At 36.3% G+C, this 26193-nt stretch overlaps 1 protein-coding gene across 2 annotated transcripts in view; it reads right to left on the bottom strand.

Annotated features, from left to right (window-relative positions):
- RIT2 (Ras like without CAAX 2) overlaps window positions 1–26193 on the bottom strand; it is a 385242-nt gene that overhangs the window by 175173 nt on the left and 183876 nt on the right. For both annotated transcript variants that reach the window (XM_040478955.1, XM_040478956.1), the window contains exon 4: window positions 14797–14988. In XM_040478955.1, the coding sequence (XP_040334889.1) occupies window positions 14797–14988 (192 nt within the window). The remainder of the gene's footprint in view (window positions 1–14796; window positions 14989–26193) is intronic.

Here is a 26193-nt window from a genome sequence, read left to right as displayed (position 1 = left end):
TAGCCAAACTATGGAGAGAGCCCAAATATCCATTAAGTGGTAAATGGATAAAGAAGATGTGAGGCAGGTGTGTGTGTGTGTGTGTGTGTGTGTGTGTACATGCTGGAATATCAGTCATCAAAAAGAATTCAATCTTGCCATTTGCAACAGTTTGGTTGGAGTTAGTTTATTATGCTAAGCGAAATAAGTCAGAGAAAGATAAATACCATATGATTTCACTCACATGTGGAATTTAACAAAACAGATGAACATATGGGAGGAGAAATAAAAGAGAGAAATCGTAAGAGACTCTTAAAGATAGAGAACAAACTGAGGGTTGATGGAGGGATGTGGGTGGGGGATGGGCTTGGTGGGTGATGGGTATTAAAAAGGGCACTTGTTATGATGAACACTGGGTATTGTATATAAGTGATGAATCCCTGAATTCTACTCCTGAAACCAATATTGCACTCTGTTTTTTTTTTAATTTTTAAAAATTTTTAAGCGTTTATTTTTTGAGAGAGAGACAGAACATGAGCAGGGAAAGGACAGAGAGGTACAGAGACACAGGATTCGAAGTAGGCCCCAGGCTCTGAGCTTTCTGCACAGAGGCTGATATGGGGCTCAAACTCACGAACAGTGAGATCCATGACCTGAGGTGAAGTCAGAGGCTTAACTGACCGAGCCACCCACGCATCCCAATATTGTACTGTATGTTAACTAACTAGAACTTGAACAAAAATTTGAAAAAAAAAAAAAAAAAAACCTAAATCTGAGACCTGAAACCATAAAACTCCCAGAAGAGGGCACTGGGAGTAATTTCTCTGACATTGCCCAACATTTTTCACATATATCTCCTGAGGCAAGCAACATTAAACAATTGGGACTACATCAAAATAAAACACTTCTGCATAGCAAAAGAAATAATCAACAAAACTAATGACAACCTACTGAATGGTGGAAAAATATTTGCAAATGACATACCCAATAAACGGTTAATATTCAAAATACATAAAAATGTTATACAACACGTGCAAAAAACCCCAAATAATCCAATTTAAAAATGAGTAGAGGGCATAAATACACATTTCACCAAAGAAGACATATAGATGACGAACACACACATGAAAAAATGCTCACATCACTAATCATCAGGGTAATGCAAATCTAAACCATAACGAGATCCCACCTGTCAGAATGGCTAAACTCAAAAACAAAAAAAACAACCAGTGTTGACAAGGATGTGGAGAAAAAGGAACCCTTGTGTACTGTTGGTGGGAATGCAAACTGGTGCAGCCACTGTGGAAAACAGTATGGAGGTCCCTTAAAAAATTAAGAATAGAATTACCATAGAGGCACCTGGGTGGCTCAGTCGGTTAAGCATCTGACTTCGGCTCAGGTCATGATCTCACGGTTGGTGAGTTCGAGCCCCGCGTCAGGCTCTGTGCTGACAGCTCAGAGCCTGGAGCCTGCTTTGGATTCTGTGTCTCCCTCTTTCTCTGACCCTCCCCCGTTCATGCTGTGTCTCTCTCTGTCTCAAAAATAAATAAACATTAAAAAAAATTTAAAAAAAAGAATAGAATTACCATAAAATCCAGTAATTCCACTACTTGGTATTTACCCAAAGAACACAAAAACACAATTCAAAAAGATATGTACACTCCTATGTTTATTCCAACATTATTTATAGTAGCCAAATTATGGAAGCATCCTAAGTGTCCACTGATAGATAAATGGATAAGGAAGCTATGGTATATAGATACACAATGGGATTTTACTCAACCATAAAGAATGAAATCTTGCCATTTGCAACAACATGGACAGACCTAAAAGGTATAATCCTGAGTGGAGTTGGTCAAAGAAAGACAAATACCCTAAGAGAAGAAACAAAAGAATAAAGGAAAAAAAAGAGAAATCAATAAACAGATTCTTTATTATAGAGACCAAACTGATGGTTACCAGAGTGGAGGTGGGTACAGAGATGGGTGAAACAGGTGAAGGGGATTAGGAGTACTCTTATCCTGATGAGCACTGAGTAATGTATAGAGTTGTTGAATCACCATACTGTATGCCTAAAACTAATACAATACTACACATAAACTATACTAGAATTAATTTTTTCTTAAAATGTAATTTGGACCAGAGCAGGACTAAAGTTTACAATGCATTTTGGTGAATTTATAAAAATAAAGTCTTTCTTATTTCATTGATTAAAAAAAAAGAAGCAATCTGGGAGATCCAACAGTTATATACCCATGTGCTTTTAAGAAAATCATCCTATATAGGACACAGTCTAACCAAATTACAAGAAAAAGTGGACAGATCTTCAGTCTTAGTATGTACTTGTCAGATCTCTTTAGTATTTGATATAGTAAAGAAAACAATTATGAAATTTATGTAATAGATTGACCAGCAATACCAGCTCTGTCTTGATAAAGAAGAAATTGTTAGGCAAATCTCAAAATGCAACTCACAAAGAAAACTTAAAGTGAAAAAAGGAAGTGATAGAATGGATGTATGTATGTACATATGTATGTATATGTGCACATAAAACATAAAAACAAAATTCATCAGAATATGTAAGTAACTCCTATTAATTCACGTACAAAGGGTAGGTAACAATAAACATGTGGCAAAGTGTAAAAAGATAACTCATAGGAGGATACAAAAAAGGTACATGAAAAAGTTCCCCCACCTAATCGGCAATCAGGAGAATGGAAATCAAAGCAAAGTGATGACAGATTTTCATACTAGTTAGACTGACAAAAATGTAAAACCCAATAACTAGGATGCAGAAAATGATTTTTAATATATTCTAGAGGGTGTGTAAATTGGTACAATTATTTTGGAAAGCGATTTGTCAATACCCTCAATACCCAGTAAACTATAAATTTGCATGCCTTCACCCAGTTCAGTTTCACTTCAGCCATGTCTGCTAAGGTTCTTTTTGCACATGTTTTTGAATGGATGTGCAAAGAAATGTTTGTGGCAGCATTGCTAGTAATGTGAAAAACCTGGTGGAAGCATTTTACAATAGGTCAATATAAATTTCAATGTATTAATTGATTATGCAACCCATTAAAATGCATAAACTAGGTTTATATATATATATCAACATATATATCAAAATAATAACCGTTTGTGAAACAAGAACAAGTTGCCTGAATAGATACATAGGTAGACTTGTATACTTACATGTACGAATATGTGTGGGTATACATATGATGTATTTAAATATATACAAATAGGCAAAATTATAATACCTGTTATTTCTAACTACACATGGTTTGTAAATATACAGAAACATGTATTGGTGATTAGAGAGCAGGTAACAGGTAAGGAGGCTTGCTCTAGAACCCAGAACTAGGGATAAAGACTGAGGAAGAAGAACATACGTTTATAAGCAATATTTATCCTTTTATTAAACAAAAATAACTGAGATAAACGTATACACACACATTTACGTGTATATAGGCAGATACATATTCTGATATACATATATATATCTGCCTATTCCAGGAGCATTTTCATTTTAAGCCTGTCTCTCTTGGAATGAAAGTTTGCACTCCCTAATAGTGAATACCAAGTTCAATAAGCAAGCAGGGAGAGAGGTGTTCTGTGGTTGAGAACAGGCAGCCAGCCTGAATGCACATTACATATTCAGTTATATGCTCTTCCCATTATTATGACTCTATTTTCCATCAGGCAAGAACCAAATAATACAAGTTCTCTTTTATTCTCAAAATAAAAACCAAACCTATCCTGTCTCATAATGTCTCATTTTTTATACAGACACATATACTGAATATACAGCAAAATAGAACCGTAAAAGTGCTGAAATCATATTAATGTCATTACTGCATGAATTTCCTAAGAAATGTCATCTTTGATTATATGTCTTTATTCCTTGATCTTTTCTATCTAAAAAAATATAAGAAAAGTATAAATCTTAATTTAAATAGTAGCATGCTATACTTAAGATATTCCAACGATGCTTCTGACATTATTGGTTTCTTAGAGAAAAACCATGTTCTATCCAGCCTCTCCCCTGCTGCTCCTCATGGTCATTTTAATTGCAGATTATTCTCATTTTGTAGTATTACTGATAGATTGGAAGCAGAGGATATACATCATTAATTGCTGTGTATAGAACACTGCATTTCAAAACCTGTCTTTTTTGGCCCCAGATTTTATCTGTTTATTACAAAAATGGCTTTGTCTCCTCCATTAGGATAAATACTACTGAAAACAATGCAGTATTTCCAATTATTCCTGTTTCCTTATATTACACACAAAGATTGGACCGAGAGACCTAGCTTTCTGCCTGGTCTCTCTCAACATATCCAGCATCATACTTAGCATTGGTGCTTTAAAGGATGTACACACATATTTTTTAATCACCTTTTCTTAGGATGGTGATGTTCCATGGAATTATCTCAAACTTTGTCTCCATCTTCCCTCAGTTTGTGTCCAGTAATTCTTTGCCTATTCTTTTTAAACATCTTTCTTCTGATTTTTTTTTTCATTTAGTATAAACTAGTTCCTCCTTCCATTAAGTGCAAAGACAAGCTGTGTGGGCAGATGTACACAAAATGGATCCAGTGTGAACAGTGCAGAGGCACTAGCAAGTGGAGAAGTCACAACAAGAAGGGCACACTAGTGTGTGATGTTCACTGAACAAATGGTTTAGTATGCTTATGGTTTAAAATTCAAGGCATGGGAAGTTGGCATGAGAGAGGTGCACAAGGACTGTGTTTAGATGGGATCAGGCATTGGAATTTATTCCACAGACTATCAGAACAATTGAGTACAAAGGATAAAATTATCATATGCATTTTGAGAAAAACCAAACAAAAAGCTCAAAAGCAGGGACCTACTAAGGGTGTTTGACACAGACTGGGAAGAATCTACCATAACCCTTATCCCACCTATATGTGACTTCTGTGCTTCAGATTCTGTGCTCCCTCTCTCTCTGCCACTCCCCCACTCGCACTCAATCTCTCTCTAGAATTAGAATAGAATTATTTAACTTAAAAACAGATCAATAGAATGTACTCAATCTGAACAAAGAGAATATAGACCAAAAGAAAAAATGGAATCATTTGCTGAAGCATTTCAGTAGAGAAGAGGTAGCCTTTTCAGTAAATGGTACTACAGCAATTAGATATCCAAAACAAACCAAAACAACAAAGCAAATAATAATAATAATAATAATAATAATAATAATAATAATAATATAATATTTTATACAGGCAATAATTCAAGATAGATCATACTCTTCAATGTAAAACATAAAACTTCAAGAAAAGGAAATAGGTGAAAATCTTTGAGACCTAGGACTAAGTGGTATTCTTTGATTTGATACCAAAATTATGATTCTTTTAAGTAAAGAATGGACTTCACCAAAATTAAAATTTTTCCTGCAAAAGAACTTGTTAAAAGAACGAAAGGCAAATTACAGACTGGGGGAAAATATTTGCAAATCGTATATCTGACAAAGGCCTTGAATCTTGAGTTTACAAAGAATTCCTCAATGCTTAATACTAAAAAAATAAATAAATAAAAATAAAAAAAATAAAAAAAGGAATAACCCAATTATAAAATAGTCAAAGGACATGCACAGACATTTCACTGAAGAGGCTATACAGATGGCAAATAAACACATGAAAAGATGTCTAATATTATTAGTCATTGGAGAAATGCAAATTAAAACCATAATGGGATACCGCTATACACCTAACAGAATGTCTAAAATGAAAAATAGTGATAACATCTAATGCTGGCAAGGGTGAGAATGTAAAATAAGTGCAGACACTCCGGAAAATATGTTGGTATCTCCTTTCAAAACTAAAAATAGATGCATCCTAAGACCCAGAAATTTCACTCTTGGGCCTTTATCCCAAGGAATTATAGACTTGAGTTCATGCAGGAATTTGTACATAAATGTTCATAGCAGCTTTATTTATAATAAATGAAAGCTGGAAACTACCCAAATGTCTTTAAAGGGTGAATGGATGAACAAACTGTAGTTATATCCAAACTGAATGTTATTCAGTAATAAAAAGGAACACATTATTGATAAACAAAATTTGGATGTACTTCAGGATATAGTGCTGAATTAAAACAGCCAATCTCAAAAGGATGCATACTGGGTGATTTCCATGTGTAACAATCAAGAAATAAACCATGTGTGCAGAGATGGAGAATGGACTGGTTGCTGGGGGTTAGAAATTGGGGTGAGTAGCGAATGGGTATAGCTGTAAAGGAGTAACATGAGGGAGTCTTAAGGTAATGGTACAACAGGGTATCTTGATTGTGGTGGTGGTTATACAGGCTACATAGGTGATAAAACTGCATATAATTATACAAATATACGCCCAGATGAGTGTGTTATAACTGGTGAAATTCAATATTCTCTATGGATTGAACAAATATCAAGTTCTTGGTTTTGATATTTTATAGTTATGTAAGAAAATAGTACTGGGGATGCTAAGAGAAAGGTGCACAGGTCTTTACACATTTGCTTGTAACCTCCTGTTCTGTATAATTATCTCAAAACACATTTTTAAATATTTTTTATTTATTTTTGAGAGAGAGAGAGAGAGAGAGAGACAGAGCACAAGCAGGAGAAGGACAGAGAGAGCGGGAGACACAGAATCTGAAGCAGGCTCCAGGCTCTGAGCTGTCAGCACAGAGCCCGATGTGGGGCTCAAGGTCACAAACTGCAAAATCATGACCTAAGCCAAATTCAGACATCTAACCGGCTGAGCCCCCACGCGCCCCTCTCAAAACAAATATAAAAGCAAGATGATTATGTAATTTCCCAAACATGTGTTCGAATGAAGGGTAAGAGTTCCCAGTGTGCAAACAGGAAGTGTTCCTCTTTCAGAATATTGGTTTCCTTTGCTACTGAAAAGTTCACTTCAGAAAACTTGCCTTTACTAAGACCTACATTAGTATCTGATTTGCAGATTCTTTTCATCAAAATGAAATCTAACGATGATTTTCACTTTTACAAAATACTCTTTACTTCCTTGCTTTATGTCCTTTCAGTTTACAAAAGGTTTTATAGGAACACTGTACTTTCAGATAACAAGGAAAACCTGTTTTTGTAATTCAACCTATAAATATCATTCTTTTGGATTTACAGGATCGTCTTGGTCTCTATGATACCTATACTTATAGCTGCACAAACACACTGAGGGTTTTTTTTTTTTTTGTCTGTTTTCAATACAACCAGAAGCCTGAGAACTAAAATTATCACAAACGTCAGAGTTTGGCTATAACAGGATACCTAGAAAAGGACAAGGAGGGCAGAAATCTCAAATAGAATAATAAGAATTTTAAAACTTCACCTACTCAGTATTTCTTCTGAGGAAGTTAAGTGATTGGTCTGAAAATTTTTAAGAGATATGAACAACTTTGTATCTGGGATTTCATTTCAAAGCTCCAATCTTTGAAAGCTTTAAGCTTTTCTTTATACTTCCCATAAAGCTTTAAGCTTTTCTCTATACTTCCACTGACTTGTCAGTTTTACAAATGTGGCCAATGATCCATGAAAACCAAACAATTCACTGTAACACCATTTAAATAAGGAAGGGAAGCAAACAGTTATGTCACTTCAAACTGAGGAGACACAACCTCTGTTCCAATGAAACATGAAACTGCCAAATGGGAAGCCATTTAGTCACAGGTGCACAATATATGCAGTAAAATTTAATTTTCTTATGACATATTTGAATGGAGAAGTGGATTTAATTTAGGATATTTTCATCACTGTTCTTTTTGTATCAGTTTTTAAAATTTTTATTTTTTATGTGTCTATGTACATACGTGCGTGTGTGAGAAAAAGAGCATGTGTGTTTTTCTTTCAGGTCTCCAATATCTCATTTAAGACTTTAAAAATGCTTATAGGGTCTAGATTCTCTCTTATGGAGTCTGAAGTATAAATGATCTCATGTCTTTGCATCTATATTCCTTCTAGCCCTGTGGCTCTCTAGCTTGCTGCAGAATCACCCCATTTGTTCAGATAGATTTCTGTGCCTTCTTCCCATTGTTTCTGATTTACGAGGATTAGGATAGAGGCTGAGAATTTGTGTTTCCCACAATGTTTCTAGGTGATACAGATTCATCCTCATTCAGGATGAGGCTGTCCATACATGGAAAAATTAACTTTTCTAAAATGGCAAAACATCATTTTAGGTCTTTCTCATTTATTGTCATTTTTTACTCAGTTTGACTTAGTTCATGATCTAGCAGAAATTCCTAACATTGATTCCTCCAAAGCTTTGTTCAAAATTCAGTTACTTCAAGATGGCTACTCTGTTCCACATTTGAAAAGTAGGAAAATAATTTCAAAATACATTTTGCAAAATCTGTGCACTGAAGCCTATACACTGCAGTTAAAAAAATTCACTGGGCCTTCTCCCAGTTTTAACCACCTTTCCTTTTGACACAATACCTAAATATTTGATTTGGTAGGGTCTAAATGGTGAAACCTGTTAGAATAACCCAAAGAATAAACAATCCAGGTGAGGGATAAGGATGGTAGTACCTCGTATTTATTAAGTCCCTAGTTTGTACCAAGGACTGTGCTAATCTAATGACATTATTTCATCTACTACCTAAAAACCTGTGAAAGTAATATTATCCCCATTCTACAGAAGCAGACACTGAGAGGGATTTTGTAGCATATGGTACTGGTTAGAGATCAACGCTTGTGAAGGAAGGAGTAGGAAGCTGGATTGGATACAGGGAGAAGATCAATGACAATGCAAGCCCAATGGAGTCTTTGCCAAACCGGCATGGGGATCTGGAGCAAGATTTGCTTGTCGCAGTGTCTCACTGGATTGCAATGGCTGGAAATTTTTGCCTACACCTCATTGGAAGTGGGTATCCCTGGGAAGGGTAGGACCTCAGTCAAGGAGGCTTTGTTACTGAGGATGACCCTGAAGCATCTGACAGCTGAAATGATCTACTGACTATGCCTCCTGTCTCTCTGTGCTGGGAGGGATATACTTTTTTGAAGGAGAATTTGGGTGTTCATCTTGAGTTTGCCACTCATGCGTCCAAGGACACAGTGATTGTCTCAGTGAATATTCAAGCTCAGGACTATCTGGTTCTTTTGATGATATACTTTGTTATTTTCTAAAATGTATTTGCTAAATATAGGTCTTCACTTTGTCTTGAGGAGTCTCATCATGGACACCCACTGTGTTGTGTGACAATGCAACAGTGCCCTCTGGTACCAGTGAATGATGTAGCAGTTTGTCCATACATGAAAGGTCTCCAAACTTCACTGTAATTTTGTCACCTGTCATCCTGTCAGCGTGCTGCATGAGTATGGAATTCATGAATAGTCCATTGCTTTTACCCAAGCTGCCATCATCCTTCATCCTGATGACTAAATCTCCTGATTGGTATTCCTGCTTCCATTCTTGCCCTCCTCCATCAACTAGATGGACAATGAAAACTCATTCGTGCCACACCTCTGCTCAAATATTTCAAAGAATTTTCTTCCCATGTGTGTATTTATAAATATATAAATATAAATATATTTATAATTATAAATATTATAAATAAATATAAATAAATTTGCATATAATTTTACTCACGACACCATTTTTGTAGTGTGTAGTTGGTACATACATGCACAAATTGATCATTATCTGTCTCCCCTACTATAATTTCAGATTCTTCTTAAGTTTGAATTTGTCATGTTCACTCCAGAACAACCAGATTCTAAAAACGTGCCAGTTACCTATTGAGTAATTACTAAATATTTGGTAAATAAATTGGATTAAAAAATAGTTTCAGCAAAACTCCACCTCCAAATTCTAGTTTCAAAACTTACCCATCTAGATAAATTACATCAAATTCTAAGCTTTTTTTTTCCATTTTAATTGCAGTTAATATATTTGGATGTGTAATGAAATGAAATAGCCTATCAAGAAGATGCTATGGAAAGGATAAGTAAGGCTAGATAATCGTCAAATTTAAATGTGTATTCCCATTACATTGCATGAATTATCAAAACTCTTTTCCCACAAAAAAACCCTCATCATTTGGAAAAATGTGCTTGCATGAATTATCTAATATACTGATTAAAGATGAAGTATTACTCTTTTGCACTTTTAAAAACTCGAATGGCATTTGCAACTACTGCATTATAACATATCCAACATGCTCTGGTACATATTTATGCTTTGTGTTTGACCAAGTGTGTGTCTTCAAGGTAGGCCCTATCTATCAAATTATCCTGAGGATGCTTGATATACATGTGCCAGGCAGGCTGGTCTTCCCAACTTCTCCTCCTCAACACTCCATGCCTTGTGCACACTCACAGCCCTGGTTCACATTGCCTATTCTCTACACCTACTTTTTTTGTTCCTTCCCCGAAGGACTGTCATCATTCACCTGCTCCTTCCTACCTGGTCAGGATGCCACTCCATTCAGCATCTCCCTTCCTCAAAATGTTGCCAACATTGATTTTTCCTGGTTTTCAACAACAATTGCACTTATGCATGTGTCATATCATTCAACATTTAGTTCTGTTGTTTAATACAATGTTGTACATCACATGCATTGATCCTTTCAGAAGAGAAAGTCCTTGAGGACAGGGACTGGCTTACTCATTCCTTTACTGTGTCCCCAGACTGCCACCGCTCTGCCAAGGGAAGTACATGCTTGACAAAAACTCTAAATAGATGTTTTTCTTAACACAGAAATTTCTGATCTCTACAGCTTTCATATGCCCCTCTCAATAAAGGAGTTGAACTGTTTTCACTACGTAGATAACTGAAGAATAAACAAAGGTCTTTCATGTTTCCAGATCTGCATTCGAAGAGTTAGGCTGTGGAAAGCTGAGTTTCAAGACTTCAAACTGAGTATTAAGCTGCAATTAGACTGTCAGCACTGAAAGGTCTGTCATGGTCTACCTTCAGGATAAAACAGTTTGTGGTCTACAACAGATATAAAACTTTCCTAACCCAGCTTTCAGATCTTTGGGACTCACTCCATTTATAGCACCATTTTTACTCTGTAGAATTTTGCAAAAACAGAAAAAAGGCAGAAATTATTACTTTCCACTCCCCAGTGTTACAGCAGAAGACCCAATAGGGAGAAAGGCCACGCAAGCTCAGGGACCTATTGAAGCCTAGGACTTTAAAAACGGCTTTAGAATAGGCTGGCTGGACTCAGGACAAGATGGTTGGTGCCCCTGATTAGAGAACAGTGCCTTTCAGTAGTTTTGAGCACCATTTCCTTGCCCTTAATTTTCCTCACGTTCTTCCCAACTCTGGCTATTACTGCCTTGCCCAGCTCCTTGCCCTGGAGCTCCTCACTCCACCTCCAAAGAGCTATCGTTCTGCTCCTTCCTGCTCCAGTAAAATGCAATTGCTTGTCTTCTATCCTCTCAGGAGCATGCTAAGATCCTGAAATGAATATAACAAATTTCATGAAAAACAATAATGGTTTGCAGGCCCAAATTATAAAATAGTGAGATTTTATATCAGAGACACTGGACACGTTCTCACAGCCCTAACTAGCTATGTGACCTTGAGCAAGTCACTGAATGTATTGAAGTTTCAGATAACTCATAGGTAAATAGGTACCATAAAGGAGCCTACTTTGTGGCCTTATGGTAAAGATGAAATAAAATTATGTGTGCTAAGTGCCTGGCACAGAGTGTTGCAATACTAAATGCATCATCAGGATCAGTGTCAAAATGAATATTGTTCTCAGAGAAAATACTCAAAGTTAAACAGAGCGCTTCAATATATTTTCTTGAAGACGTCATTTATGATGAAGGACATCAGGCAACAAAACATGTTTCTTTTTCTTGGTAAAAAGGGACTTGGAATTCACCAAGATGGATTCAAAATGTAGTCACCCACTCTACCACACAAGCATGCTAAGAAGCAGCTGTTTTCATCAGCACTTCCCTTTCAACCACTTTCTATGAGGAAGAAGAGCTGTCAAGTAAAAACCCTGCTTCTCTGCCTCCTAACACTGAACATAAGCACTAGCATGATTTCCTTCAGAAGCTTCCAGAGTTTAACATTATCACTCTAGGACTCTTCACAAAACTCCTTTGAGCTATAGATGATGCAGGTGTCAACATCTTTGTTTTGGGGGGGAAATGTGGAAAAAACCCAAAACTAAAATGGAGACCTATCCTTTAAAGACTGATGTAAGAAAAAGAGTACATGTGATCAGGGTTTTAGTCTTAACTTTGTCACTAACAGCAGTATTTTATTAAAATCAATTTCTATCAGTATACTTACTTCTCAAATATCCTCATCCATCAACCGCTTGCCTTACAACTACACAGGGCAGTTACAGGATTAAAATAAAGTGAGAATTGAAAGCATTTTGAAAAGGAAAAAACACTCTACAATTATAGGAACAATTATTTCTATCACAAACACCACAGCCAGAAGCCAAATTTGCATATCAACACTTCATTATTGGAGACATTGGTACATGAGCAGTTTTAAAAAGATTGTAATTTGAGTTTTCATGGTTTTTGCACTTTCTATGACTATCTTGTTTACTTGCTTTTATCTAAAAGGGAAAGTATGTCAAATCTGCTAAATTACTCAGCTTAATACTATTTTTGTTATTTGTTTCAGTGATGTTTGTGATGCCTGTGAGTCACATCACTGCTAATCTGCAATTACCCAGGCTGAGACCAGGTATCTGTTGAACACCTTTGATCCTGGGAAAGCAGAAGCAGAGCCAGGATGGGGAGAGGAAAGCAAATGCCAGCCAGTGCTGGAATCATGGAGAGAAATCATTCTACAGACAATGTGATTAATTTTGCCTGAAGATGTTTCCCTCATGTTCTCAAAGGTACTAGCTTACAAGAGTCACTTGTAGCTCTCTTGACTGGCATTCAATTAAAGGTTTATGTTTCCTAGAAATTCTGAGAAGTACAGTTAAATGTGGTCATGTAATCACTGATGGTATATTTGCATCTCAGGGTGCTCCCACATGTCATTTCCCACAAGTCCTAAAAGAAAATAAAAATTAAAAAAAAACCTAGAACCTCCCCACTCTTCAGAGGAGTATCTGAAGAGTTCACCACTAGACCTACACCTCTCTTTTTTTCTTTCCTTTTTGTCAAGTATCACAGAAGAGATTCCTATTTCACTGGTGAGATAAACTTGAATTCCTATCTCATAGAAATGTAACCATGTCATACTAAACACTACTTTGGGGGAAAAAAATAAAGCAATGCAGAAGAACAGGTACAGAGGAGACAAATAGTATAGCTCCTAAAAAATAGTCAGCTGCCACTTTAAGATGCTTAGATTTTCAAGTCAGATATACAAAAAATGCCGCTACAAAAATGTACTGCACGAAATCGTAGAAATTTTGTTTCTGTATTAAAAATAGATTTATAAGCATTGGCTCCATATGAGATATTTTCACTTGAGAAAACTTAAAAGTCATCTGATACAAAAATACAAATATATTTAACACTTAAAGTAGGAGTAAACTGTTTTAGTGAAGATTCTAGCCTTAGAAAAAGAATTTATGAGGTTACTTTAAGAAGAATAAAAATTATTAATTGGAAACACACAAACTATTAAAATCCAGCTCAAATTTAAGGGCAGTTTAAATAAAGATAAAGTATCTAAAATTATAACTAAACCATTCAATTTAGGTAATTCAATTTACAAAAATTTGTTTTGCATGACTTAGTAATTTAACTTTATACAAAGTGAGTCATGACAATAGAATTGTGAGATGATTTGCCTGGCCCCTGAACTAGGTTTTGGTCATTTAATCTCTTTAGGAGTACTAAGGACAACTGAAGTATCATTACCCTGTAGAGATGAGGCCATCAGTTTGCCCATCAGGCCCTGAGAGTGTCTGATCAGATAAGAATAAATTATAATGAACCACATGAAATCTGGTAAAGGATTGCAGTCTGTGGTTTCTGCGTTATCAGAAGCTAGCCATAGTTTCTGTATTGTCAATTTTGTTTGTTTGGAGAAAGGAACTGAGGATCACAATGATACAGCAGGGGCAGCTTGAAGCAGATTTATGGTATATGGAAGGTGTTTCTTATTCAACCTGAAAAGTAGTAGCTTCTGACTCTGGAAGGTAGGAGGAGTCCTATTTTGATTACCCATCACTGCATGAAAAATTACTCTAAAATATGGTGGTTTAAACAACTCTATTTTATTTGCCTATGATTCTGTGGGTCAGAAACCCAGACCAGGCTCAGCTGAGAGTTGTCTCTTCCATATGGATTGACTAGGTTATCTTATAAAGTTATAGTCAGATGGTAGCTGGTTCTAGAACATGATAAGTAGCTTTGCCCACATATGTGGTACCTTGGCAGGAACTGCAGTGAGGCTGGATGTTGCTTTGTTCACATGGATCTCTCTAATGGTTACATTGGTCTTTACATGGTAGCTGGATCTCAAGAGCAAGCATTTTAAGTGGCAAAGGTAGAATCTGCAGAACTCTTATGACTCTACCTCTATGGTACACAGCATCATCTCTACTATACTCTACTGCCCAAAACAAATCATAGGGCCAGCCCAAATCTAAGGAGTGGGAAAAACAGACAGGAGGATTCCATCATCCTGATGGAATAAAGATACTGCAAAGTAGCATGTGGGATGGGATATATTGTGGTGGCTAACACAATCCACCAGAGATTTTAAAAGATTTTTTTTTTTAGAAAATCACATGCGTCATTTCTTTCTCATAATTCTCAATATGAACCTTGGAAAGCAGGCATACTTGGTATTACGTACTCTCAGAGTTAAAAGCAAACTGAAAAAAAATTTTGGCACTCACCTGGCGGAACTGTTCTAGGTCAATTTTGTTACCCACCAGCACCAAGGGAATTTCATAGGTGTGGCGGACTTGAAAAATGAGCTCTTTAAACTTGGCAGCTTCCTGGAATGACTGGCGGTCAGTGACAGAGTAGCAGATGATGAATCCCTCTCCACCTCGCATATACTGCTCCCGCATGGCTGTGAATTCTGCCTGTAGAAAAAGAACAAAATTGTTACAGAATTTAAGATAGTGAAGCCAACACATCAATAAAAGGTAAAAAGTAGATAAATTATCAGACCAAGTAGTTTGGGTAGAAAATTTTAAAAGTTATTTCTGGGGTTTGCATATAGAAAAGCAGTATGGGGTCTAAACATGAAATCTGAAAGCTTTAAAGTGCTCAGAGTGTTGATATTTAATCATAGAAAATTTGATTCAAGAGATCTTGGGGGGAGAGATTTTAAATAGCAGGTTAACTAATGAACTCTCAAGGATTATGCACATCCTTTTAATAGCTTTCTACTTAATGATCTCGTTTTAGGGAAGGGAATCTAATTTTGTGTACTCTGAACATTCAAACCTAGAGGAAATAATTTTCTCCTCAAAAAGATGAAAAGAAACACAAGTTTAACTTTGATTATCCTTGCGAATGGAGGAAGCTATTAGCACAGATAATCTAAGACTCAGTTTATGTGTTTGGGTTTTCTTAGATTTGTCTCCTGAGGGGCATCAACAAACGGAACTTGTGGGCTGAGTCATGGGTCCCTTTCCAAGTTCTGTTCACTCTTACATCCTCTTCTTTCTCTGCAGGGAGAAATATACTGCTGTCCCAACCTGGGAGACACTGCTGTATTAGTTTTTCATGTTGCAGCCCACCTGACCTACAATTTCCGGGCAACTCAAAATTCTGCATTTGGTCTGAGCTGCAATACAAAACATTCCTTTTAGTCTAAATATCGGTTTTCATTCACTGTTATTCTGCTGAATCCATGGTTAAAATCACAAGGGCTAGTTAGATACATGCAATGGGAAGTATAAAAATTAGACCCTGTCTGTGGAACAAGCCATATTCAACAGTAAAAGAACACAAGAATATATTGTGACTCGGAATGTTTGTGAAGTAAGTCCTCAAAGAAAGGAAGGATCCCATGATCTTGAGCTTTATTTGAAGACTTTGCAGAGATGGGAATTCTTCACCATTTATAAGAATTTATAAGAATTTATAAATTTATAAGAATTTATAAGAATAGTGAAGTAAATTCTTCACTATTTATAAGAATTACTAAAATGCCTTTTTTAGAGTAATTGTTGAAATAAATGTTAATTTGATTTAACATGGCTTGACTTTTGAAGGGTAGGAGCATTTACATAGATCCAAAAATTTTGGGAAACTGAGGTGCTTATGAGTGTAGAGAGGGTAATAAAGTTAATAGGTCCTGAGTTAGTGGGTGAATCTTTTTGAATCAACATGGGTTGGGTACAAACAGTATCGCTGGGTTTAATCTATCATTAAAGTTTTAAGAACTTGACTGGTGGCCACTACAAATTAGTTTAAGACAGCAATTTATAAAGTCAGGATATAGAATTTTACTTTATCTCTGCTGAGTTTTATATACTAGTTAAATTTTCTTATATTCAAATTGATTAAAATTATTTTAGAGTGGGGAAAAAAGAACAAATTAAAAAAGTTCTAAGAACTTGAGCCCAGAAAGGAAAAATAAAAGACTTATCCAAGGATTAACAGCCAGCTGATGTGGAATTAGTTTGAATAACTTATCTTCTCTGATTCATACTATCACCATTTACTTAGTACTAAAGTTTATTTAAACTCAATTCTAAATTTCACCAGGTGAGTGTAATGCACTAACATAGGAGAAAAAAAATCCTTTGGGCCTGTTTCTTCATCTGTAAGATAAGGTTGACTTATAAAAGTTCTGGTGTCCCTCACAGTTCTGGCCTTCTCTAATTCTTTTTATTTTTTTTTTAATGTTTATTTATTTTTGAGAGGGAGAGAGAGGCAGAGTGTGAATGAGGGAGGGAAAGAGAGAGACACTCACAAACACACACACACACACACACACACACAGAATCCAAAGCAGGCTCCAGGCTCTGAACTGTCAGCACAAAGCCTAATGCGGGTCTCGAACCCATGAACCATGAGATCATGCCTTGAGCTGAAGTTGGTTGCCTAACTGACTGAGCCACCCAGGCACCACTGACATTCTCTAATTCTGATAATACTTTGCCTCAGTCAGAATCCCACAGTTGATGTGAATTGACTAGAGACCTATGGACTTAAATTGTTAAATGAGGTTTCTCCAACTTATAATTACATTTTTTAAATAGAAATGATACAATTACCATAGAAGTATACATGATATTTAAGGATTTATTACATAAGTGTATATGATCAAAACAACAAAAGTACAAACTAAACCAGAAGAAATTTATCTTACACTTTGCAGTTCATTGTATTTGCCAATTACTATCGTTAAGCATTAAAATTGTTTATTTTAATTGTCTGTTAAAAAATAACCCACACATTGCAAATATTCAAGAGGTACAGAAGTATATAAAATTTAATTTTCTTATCACAAACTCCCAGGTTTCTTTCCCAAATGCATGACAGCTAATAGTGTCTTTACCCTTACAGAAATAGTCTATGGACACATAAGCAAAGACCTCCACATTCCACCTTTACACACTTCCTATTCTCAAATGGGCTCATGGTATATATAATTTTTACTTTTAACCTTAATTAAGATTTAATATCCTTAATACACCTTGGAGATCATTCCATATAAGCACAGGTAAGTATTATTTGCCATGAATGTATCATAAGTCCTTTAATGCATGTACCATAATTTATGTAACTAGTTGCCAATGAACAGGTATTTAGAGGCCTTCCTTTTATTCCTATTACCAACTATGCTGCAATATAGATTCTTAAACATCCATGTTGCACAGATGTATATCTGAGAAGTAGTATTGCTAGATGAGAGAGAACACACATTTTTACTTTTTAGAAATAGTACCAATCTCACCACTAAAGATGTCATACCAATAACTCTTTCCAACATTATGTAAAAGTACCTGTTTCTCCTCATTCTCACCAATGCCACTTATCAAATTTTTCTACCTTTGACAAATTTTAGGGTACAAAATAGAATCTTGTTTCTTTCATCTGTATTTGTATGAGAGTCATATTGAGCATCTCCGAGGTTTTTTATCTATTTACAAATTCTCTTCTAGATAGGTTTTATTTTTTACTTTGAGTATTTTTTTTTGTACATTTGGACTGGATAAGGTTATTTCTATGTGAGACAAAAGAAAAAAAAAACAATACATTTGAGTACATTAACAATCACTACATCGTAGAGGAAAGACTGATAAATTTGAATAAATCCAACAACCTATTAGACAGTCAAAGGACTGGAAAGTAAAATTCACAGAACAATATTGGATGAACGAGTGAGTGAATATCCAATTGTTCTGGTTAACTAGACTCAAAATCACATATATGTTATATTAATGGACCCACCAGTCCTCCCATCTGATGTGAATTGAAGTCTCTAGGTATGAGGTTATAGCATTAGTATTTTAAAGAGCTCCTTGTTTGATTTTGCTTTGCATCTAGATGTAGAGGTTTATAACTGTGTTTGTGTTCAAACTGGTCTATATAATGTGAGCACAGGACCTGGCAAGCACAGTACATACTTGCCTCCTATGTCTGTTACTCAAGAGTATGCCCTCTAACAAATCACCTAACCCCTCAGTGCCTCAATATCCTTGTCAAAAGGGATTAGGACACACACTTAACCCACCTTACTGGGCTGTAGAAGGATCAAATGAAAGAACAAATGTGAAAATGCTTTGATCAATTTTTAAAATACAATACAAATTAAGCCTATGATTATCTCTGGTACAAATCCTGCAGAACAGAACTTTTCACTGGGAGAACAGTCATGAAATCCTCTTTTAGCTGCATTAAATATAAATGTGGAAGCATTTATCAAATATGCTTAATTGGAAAACTAAGGTGTGTTTTTTTTTTCCAAAAAGGAGAATCTTTCCACCGATAAAACAGATATAATTAAGCTCTCCCAATGAACGAGGAGGATACTTTCCATTTAGCTGATCTTATCCATATGAACTCTTCATAGCATATATAGGTTTTACTTGAAGATGCACTGGAGGCTGGTGGGGAACAGAAAGTTGAGCAGAATCTTTACAGATATTATCAACTTAATAATATATGATAACTGAAATCACTTTATAAAAAAATGCTATGTTCAACATGTTGCTTCCGTCTTTATTCACCCATGAATTAAAGATCTCTGTGCTTTATGTTCTGTGTATCCTGAATGTTAATATCTTCTTCATTTGCTTCTTGCTATAAATGAAACTTGTTGGTTAATTATTCAGGAGCATTACCAGATTCCATTTACTATCCATAACCAGCAAAATATCTATGAAACAGACCTACTATGTAAAATGCTGCAAACATAACCATTTCTAATATTTTCCAACTATCCTGAGTAAAATGTTGTAGCTTCATCAGTTCCCCTTGATAGGTTTTCTTCTATTAAAATAGTGTGAGAATTCTCTTTATTCTGAACACGAAGTATTTTGATTAATCAAGTGCTTTCTAGCACAAAGCACACATACCACGGTCTACACTGGTTGCCATACTCATGATAATGACATTTCCACGCCTAACTTATCTTTCTAGTACACAAAAAGTAAATGAAAAAAATAAATCATTCCCGCAGCTGACACTATGCCAAATGGTCAGATACATAAACTAACAAAAAAACTTATGGCCCTGTCCAGGCTGGGGAAACAACACTAGGCCAGGAGAAAACAAATGAAGAACAATTAAGGACTACATGAACCATGGAGATTTAGAGAAAGGCAAGGGCAGTTTGCAGGAGGAGGGCAAAGAAGGATTGGTGGAAAAAATGAGATGGGTTAGTTTTTTCTTAAAGTTGTCAACTGTAAAGGGCTCCTCAGCTTTCATGCAACTCTACTTCCAAAGATTATGTACTGTTACCCTTTCAACGTTTATTTATTTTTGGGACAGAGAGAGACAGAGCATGAACGGGGGAGGGGCAGAGAGAGAGGGAGACACAGAATCGGAAACAGGCTCCAGGCTCTGAGCCATCAGCCCACAGCCTGACGCGGGGCTGGAACTCACGGACCGCGAGATCGCGACCTGGCTGAAGTCGGACGCTTAACCGACTGCGCCACCCAGGCGCCCCGATGTACTGTTACCCTTAAATAACTTTTCATGATCCAAATTCAGCATTTGCATGGCACTTAAACATCAAATGCCTGCATACCAGTCCACAATTCAGTTTTTGGAGGCTGTCGGAGGAGCAAAGTGTTTGTTGTTGCTTTTGTTTGTATTTTTAGAGAAGTAATGAAAAAAAATGAAATTATCAAAGTGATCAAAGTGTAGGTATCATAAATTTGCTATAATTGATGCAAAGTACCAAGACTGAAATCAATACTAATGGTGGTTCTTCAGTCTCAACTTGATGCCGTCAGGTGGCTAAGATTGTTCAATTAAAACAAACAAAGAGCCTTTCTAAATGCTGGTAGTAAATTGTCAAGGATTGTATCCAAAAGGCAAAATATAATTAATGAATTTATACTGTTTTGTAGTTTTCAGAGAATATAGCCATCTCCATTATAAATTTGTCTATCCTTGTCTTTCAATATTTGACACTCATGTACTTTCAAGATTGCACTAAATCATGGAATACTGCCTAACTCATTCACCAAATATTTTTGAGTACTTATATGTGTCAAATTTGAGATGACTTAATACATATAACAAAAATATGAGTAAATATGGAAAAGAAAAAATAGAAATTAGAACACTCAAACCAAGATAAAATGCTTTGATCTGCAAATTTGACTTAACTTCTAGACAACCAAAGCTACACTGCGAACATGATCAATGCCATCACTTTTGTGGTCAACAACAACATACTCGTGTGTCAGGTGACATGAGTCTCTCCCTGAGCACTTAGAGCTGAATGCAGTTTCCCTTATGGGGTTTCAAATGGGACAATACCCTCAATGTCAACAGGATCTGCAGTAGTAGGTTTTCTAAGAGTAAGTCTGTGTTTTTCAACTTAAGTTTCACCAAAAATTTTGTAGATTTACTCAATGATACTGCTGAAACACTCAAATAAGATAATGGAAAAGCTGTTTTGTAGAAAATACAACATGTTAAGATTGAGGAAGATAGTTAAAAATATTTTGATTTTAATGCTGAAAAACTAAGAAGTTCCTAGAATCTTATATGGCATGCAACACTGGAGGATTTATACTACATAAAATCTGGATATAACAAATATTACTCCCATATGTAAAGTTCTTACCTCAGTGCAACTCAAAATAAATGCTGAGGTTGCAATGCAAACTACATAATTCATGGGGCCCAGTGCAAAATGAAAATGTGGGGACTTTTTCAAAAATTAAGCATTTAAAGATAGCAACAGTAGGGCATTAAACCAAGTACAGGACATTTTCATCATGGAGCCCTAGGTGATTGCACAGATTCCTGGCCCATGAAGCCAGCCCTATTAGCATGGTAGAACCAGAAAAGAGTAGCCAACAATACATGTGAGAATGACCTGAAAGAGAGGGTCCCTGGGCAGGTCTGTCAGAGGAAGGGGCAGTGGCAATTGTGTTCGGACATTAATTAATTCATTACTGAAGTTTCCTGACCCCAGTGAGGGACACAAGACCGGACAATGATAGATATATAGGGTGGGAAGAAATGTGGGATTGGAGAAAAATTGAGGGATATGTGGTAGGGGACTGAAATATGTACTCCATATGGAAAATGTTATTACAGAAAGAGACATGAGTGTGGCTTACTCAAAGGGGTGACATGTTCCTGTTGTTGAATGAAGTCACATTCTGGAAAGCCCAGATAACCTGGTTTCAGATTTGATGTGATAGGAAATGAAGAACTCAAGATAATTTTTTAAAGGAGGAAATCAATGTAGCCCTATTTCAGTAGGATTGATCTGGCAACAGGAGTAAAGGAGAAAAGAGAAGTTAAAGGCAGAGAAAAATTTTTGAAGGCTTTTACAGAAATCCTGAAGTGTTTTTCCATGGAGGAAAAATAAAAGGGAAAACACTTGAATGAGAGATTGAAAAACAGAGAAATGGAGAGAAGAAAAATATTTCTGACATTTCAAGGAATAAAAAAAGAAAGACTTGATGCCTACCAGTTTGGGAATGAGAGAGAAGACATGGAAAAATGCTATTGATGGTTCTATCAATTATACCAGGCAATTATACCAGGCAATATGCTGGACTTTTGCACATGCTCTAACTCATTATTAGCTCCCACATTAGATATGGGGAAAAAAAGGAAATTATAGAGATACTAAATGATATGGCCCAAGACCTACAGATACCAATTAGGAAATTAGAGAGAAATCATACCACACTTCCTCTCCAAAGAAAGGAAGAATTAAATATAGCTCTAGTTTTTGTAGCTCTGGAGGCCAGACAGCTGCAGAAGTAGTAACAGGAAAAAGTGGATTTAGAAAGTAAATAACTTAAAGGTATTTTGTCTCATACAGAAGTGCACCTGTCTAGTTAGAGATGACACTAGATATCTGAAAGGAACTGTCCACAAGTAACTAGAAATCTGGTTTATAGGAAAGAATAACAACTGAATGGGAGAGGTCTGAAAGCCACCATCAGGGGACACATCTTTTGGATTGACCAAAGGGCCAAGAATTCGAGTGTAAAGCCGACTCGTCTGGATCAGTTTGCAGGGACCAGGATTATTTTCACCATTTTTTTGAAATCTGGAGCTTTGTCACATTGAGAGTGTATTTATCTATTGTAAAGGAAATTTTATGAAAACAGTTTTTGACAGCTATTTTTCTAGTTTAATTACTTCTTGCCAGACATGCTCAGTACTTAAGCTTTGTTTGTGCACTTGCAACTCTTTGTATTGTAATTCATATGCTTCACTCTCATTCCCAACACTAGACTAAACTACCTGAGGACTATTCAGCATTGTATTTTCCAAAGCATTAGGAACCATGTCTGGATCAGAGCCCAATTGATAATTATATTATCATTTGGTTAATTACTTAAAGCTAAATGTTTTTAAGTGATGTTACTATTCCCTAGGTGATGTACATTTAGGAAGAGGCTAGAGGATGAAGACAAAAAGAAAAGGAATCAAATCTCTAAACTAAATGGATAAGATTTTTAGTTACTCATTCCTGTACATGTAAGACCAGATCTAGTTTAACTTTTAGGTAAACATATATTCCACTGAATTCTGCATCAATTAAAAAGTAATTTAATGTTCCTTATCTCATTCTCTACCTTCAATCATTTGTCTTGTTCTAAGAACAAAGGATGAGTCATATAGTCTTCAGATGCATCAAATTTCTTTCCCATAGAAGTCTGTTTGCTTTTCCCCCATCTGTTTGATTTGTATTTCCTCAAAGACGCAGTTTCATGACTGCCTCTGGTGGTACAAATCCACTAAAAGAGATTTCTCATCACAGCTGGTTTCCTGTTTATGTTGGAGGTCACTCATACTGGGAGCTGCTTTCCTGCTGATAAAACCTACAGGAGAGCATCTTGGAAGAAGACAGTGTACCTGTGTTATGAAAGGATTTCATCCATTGCATTTTAGTCTTTCTCAATGTGATACTGAAATGATGATCCCAACAAAAACACAGTGAACAAGAAAACCCACCTGACAAAACTGCATTTGCTAATTGATTTAAGGCATGTGGTAGGATACTACTCTAAAGAAAAATTGTGATATATGCAAGATATATATAGTATCTATTTATGAAAAATATGTCCTATATAGGTCACATGCTCAAACAAGCTTATCACACAAAGTAATACATGTTTCCATAGCTGAATGGCAAAAATAAATTACTCTTTACTTACTTCCAAGGTAAAAAGCAAATCATCTGGTATTGTAATACAATAATTTGTCTCTAGTAACTTAAATTTTAGAATCGTATTGAGAAGATGGCACATTCTCACCATACAAATGGGGAAAAGACACCCAGAGAAGATGTATTGTCCTCCATAATATCATAATTACAGTGACAAAGATTCTTTCTTTGACCAAATTCTGCTTAGGCTCCCCTGAACTTATCAACTAGGTCTCAACTTTTAAGCTTCTGTGTCTCTACATTGTCAAGTTTTAGCAAGACTTCTGCTAAGTTGATTTAACTAGAATTTCCCAATATCCTATCTCATCATCCTCAATATCTAATTAGAGTCCGTAACTTATACTGTCCTCCAGGTGATGTCTGATCACCCTGGCCTGCCTTCATTTAAGAATCCTACTTTGTTTGGTTGAGCCTGAACTCCCCTATCTCCTAAAGTTTCTTCTTAGCAATTTCCCATCTACTGATTCCCCACTCTGTTCTTTTTTTTTTATATATATGAAATTTATTGTCAAATTGGTTTCCATACAACACCCAGTGCTCATCCCAAAAGGTGCCCTCCTCAATACCCATCACCCACCCTCTCCTCCCTCCCACCCCCCATCAACCCTTAGTTTGTTCTCAGTTCTCAACAGTCTCTTATGCTTTGGCTCTCTCCCACTCTAACCTCTTTTTTTTTTTTTCCTTCCCCTCCCCCATGGGTTCCTGTTAAGTTTCTCAGGATCCACATAAGAGTGAAACCATATGGTATCTGTCTTTCTCTGTATGGCTTATTTCACTTAGCATCACACTCTCCAGTTCCATCCACGTTGCTACAAAAGGCCATATTTCATTTTTTCTCATTGCCACGTAGTATTCCATAGTGTATATAAACCACAATTTCTTTATCCATTCATCAGTTGATGGACATTTAGGCTCTTTCCATAATTTGGCTATTGTTGAGAGTGCTGCTATGAACATTGGGGTACAAGTGCCCCTATGCATCAGTACTCCTGTGTCCCTTGGATAAATTCCTAGCAGTGCTATTGCTGGGTCATAGGGTAGGTCTATTTTTAATTTTCTGAGGAACCTCCACACTGCTTTCCAGAGCGGCTGCACCAATTTGCATTCCCCCAACAGTGCAAGAGGGTTCCCATTTCTCCACATCCTCTCCAGCATCTATAGTCTCCTGATTTGTTCATTTTGGCCACTCTGACTGGCGTCAGGTGATACCTGAGTGTGGTTTTGATTTGTATTTCCCTGATAAGGAGCGACGCTGAACATCTTTTCATGTGCCTGTTGCCATCCGGATGTCTTCTTTAGAGAAGTGTCTATTCATGTTTTCTGCCCATTTCTTCACTGGGTTATTTGTTTTTCGGGTGTGGAGTTTGGTGAGCTCTTTATAGATTTTGGATACTAGCCCTTTGTCCGATATGTCATTTGCAAATACCTTTTCCCATTCCGTTGGTTGCCTTTTCGTTTTGTTGGTTGTTTCCTTTGCTGTGCAGAAGCTTTTGATCTTCATAAGGTCCCAGTAATTCACTTTTGCTTTTAATTCCCTTGCCTCTGGGGATGTGTCGAGTAAGAGATTGCTCCGGCTGAGGTCAGAGAGGTCTTTTCCTGCTTTCTCCTCTAAGGTTTTGATGGTTTCTGTCTCACATTCAGGTCCTTTATCCATTTTGAGTTTATTTTTGTGAATGGTGTGAGAAAGTGGTCTAGTTTCAACCTTCTGCATGTTGCTGTCCAGTTCTCCCAGCACCATTTGTTAAAGAGACTGTCTTTTTTCCATTGGATGTTCTTTCCTGCTTTGTCAAAGATGAGTTGGCCATACGTTTGTGGGTCTAGTTCTGGGGTTTCTATTCTATTCCATTGGTCTATGTGTCTGTTTTTGTGCCAATACCATGCTGTCTTGATGATGACAGCTTTGTAGTAGAGGCTAAAGTCTGGGATTGTGATGCCTCCTGCTTTGGTCTTCTTCTTCAAAATTACTTTGGCTATTCGGGGCCTTTTGTGGTTCCATATGAATTTTAGGATTGCTTGTTCTAGTTTCGAGAAGAATGCTGGTGCAATTTTGATTGGGATTGCATTGAATGTGTAGATAGCTTTGGGTAGTATTGACATTTTGACAATATTTATTCTTCCAATCCATGAGCAGGGAATGTCTTTCCATTTCTTTAAATCTTCTTCAATTACCTTCATAAGCTTTCTATAGTTTTCAGCATACAGATCCTTTACATCTTTGGTTAGATTTATTCCTAGGTATTTTATGCTTCTTGGTGCAATTGTGAATGGGATCAGTTTCTTTATTTGTCTTTCTGTTGCTTCATTGTTAGTGTATAAGAATGCAACTGATTTCTGTACATTGATTTTGTATCCTGCAACTTTGCTGAATTCATGTATCAGTTCTAGCAGACTTTTGGTGGAGTCTGTCGGATTTTCCATGTATAATATCATGTCATCTGCAAAAAGCGAAAGC

Source organism: Herpailurus yagouaroundi, unplaced genomic scaffold (assembly GCF_014898765.1).
Source record: "Herpailurus yagouaroundi ecotype Mexico unplaced genomic scaffold, PumYag 142, whole genome shotgun sequence".
NCBI classification, from domain to species: domain Eukaryota; kingdom Metazoa; phylum Chordata; class Mammalia; order Carnivora; family Felidae; genus Herpailurus; species Herpailurus yagouaroundi.
Note: the sequence above shows the minus strand (reverse complement) of the source record. Positions and strands in the feature narration are given on the sequence as shown.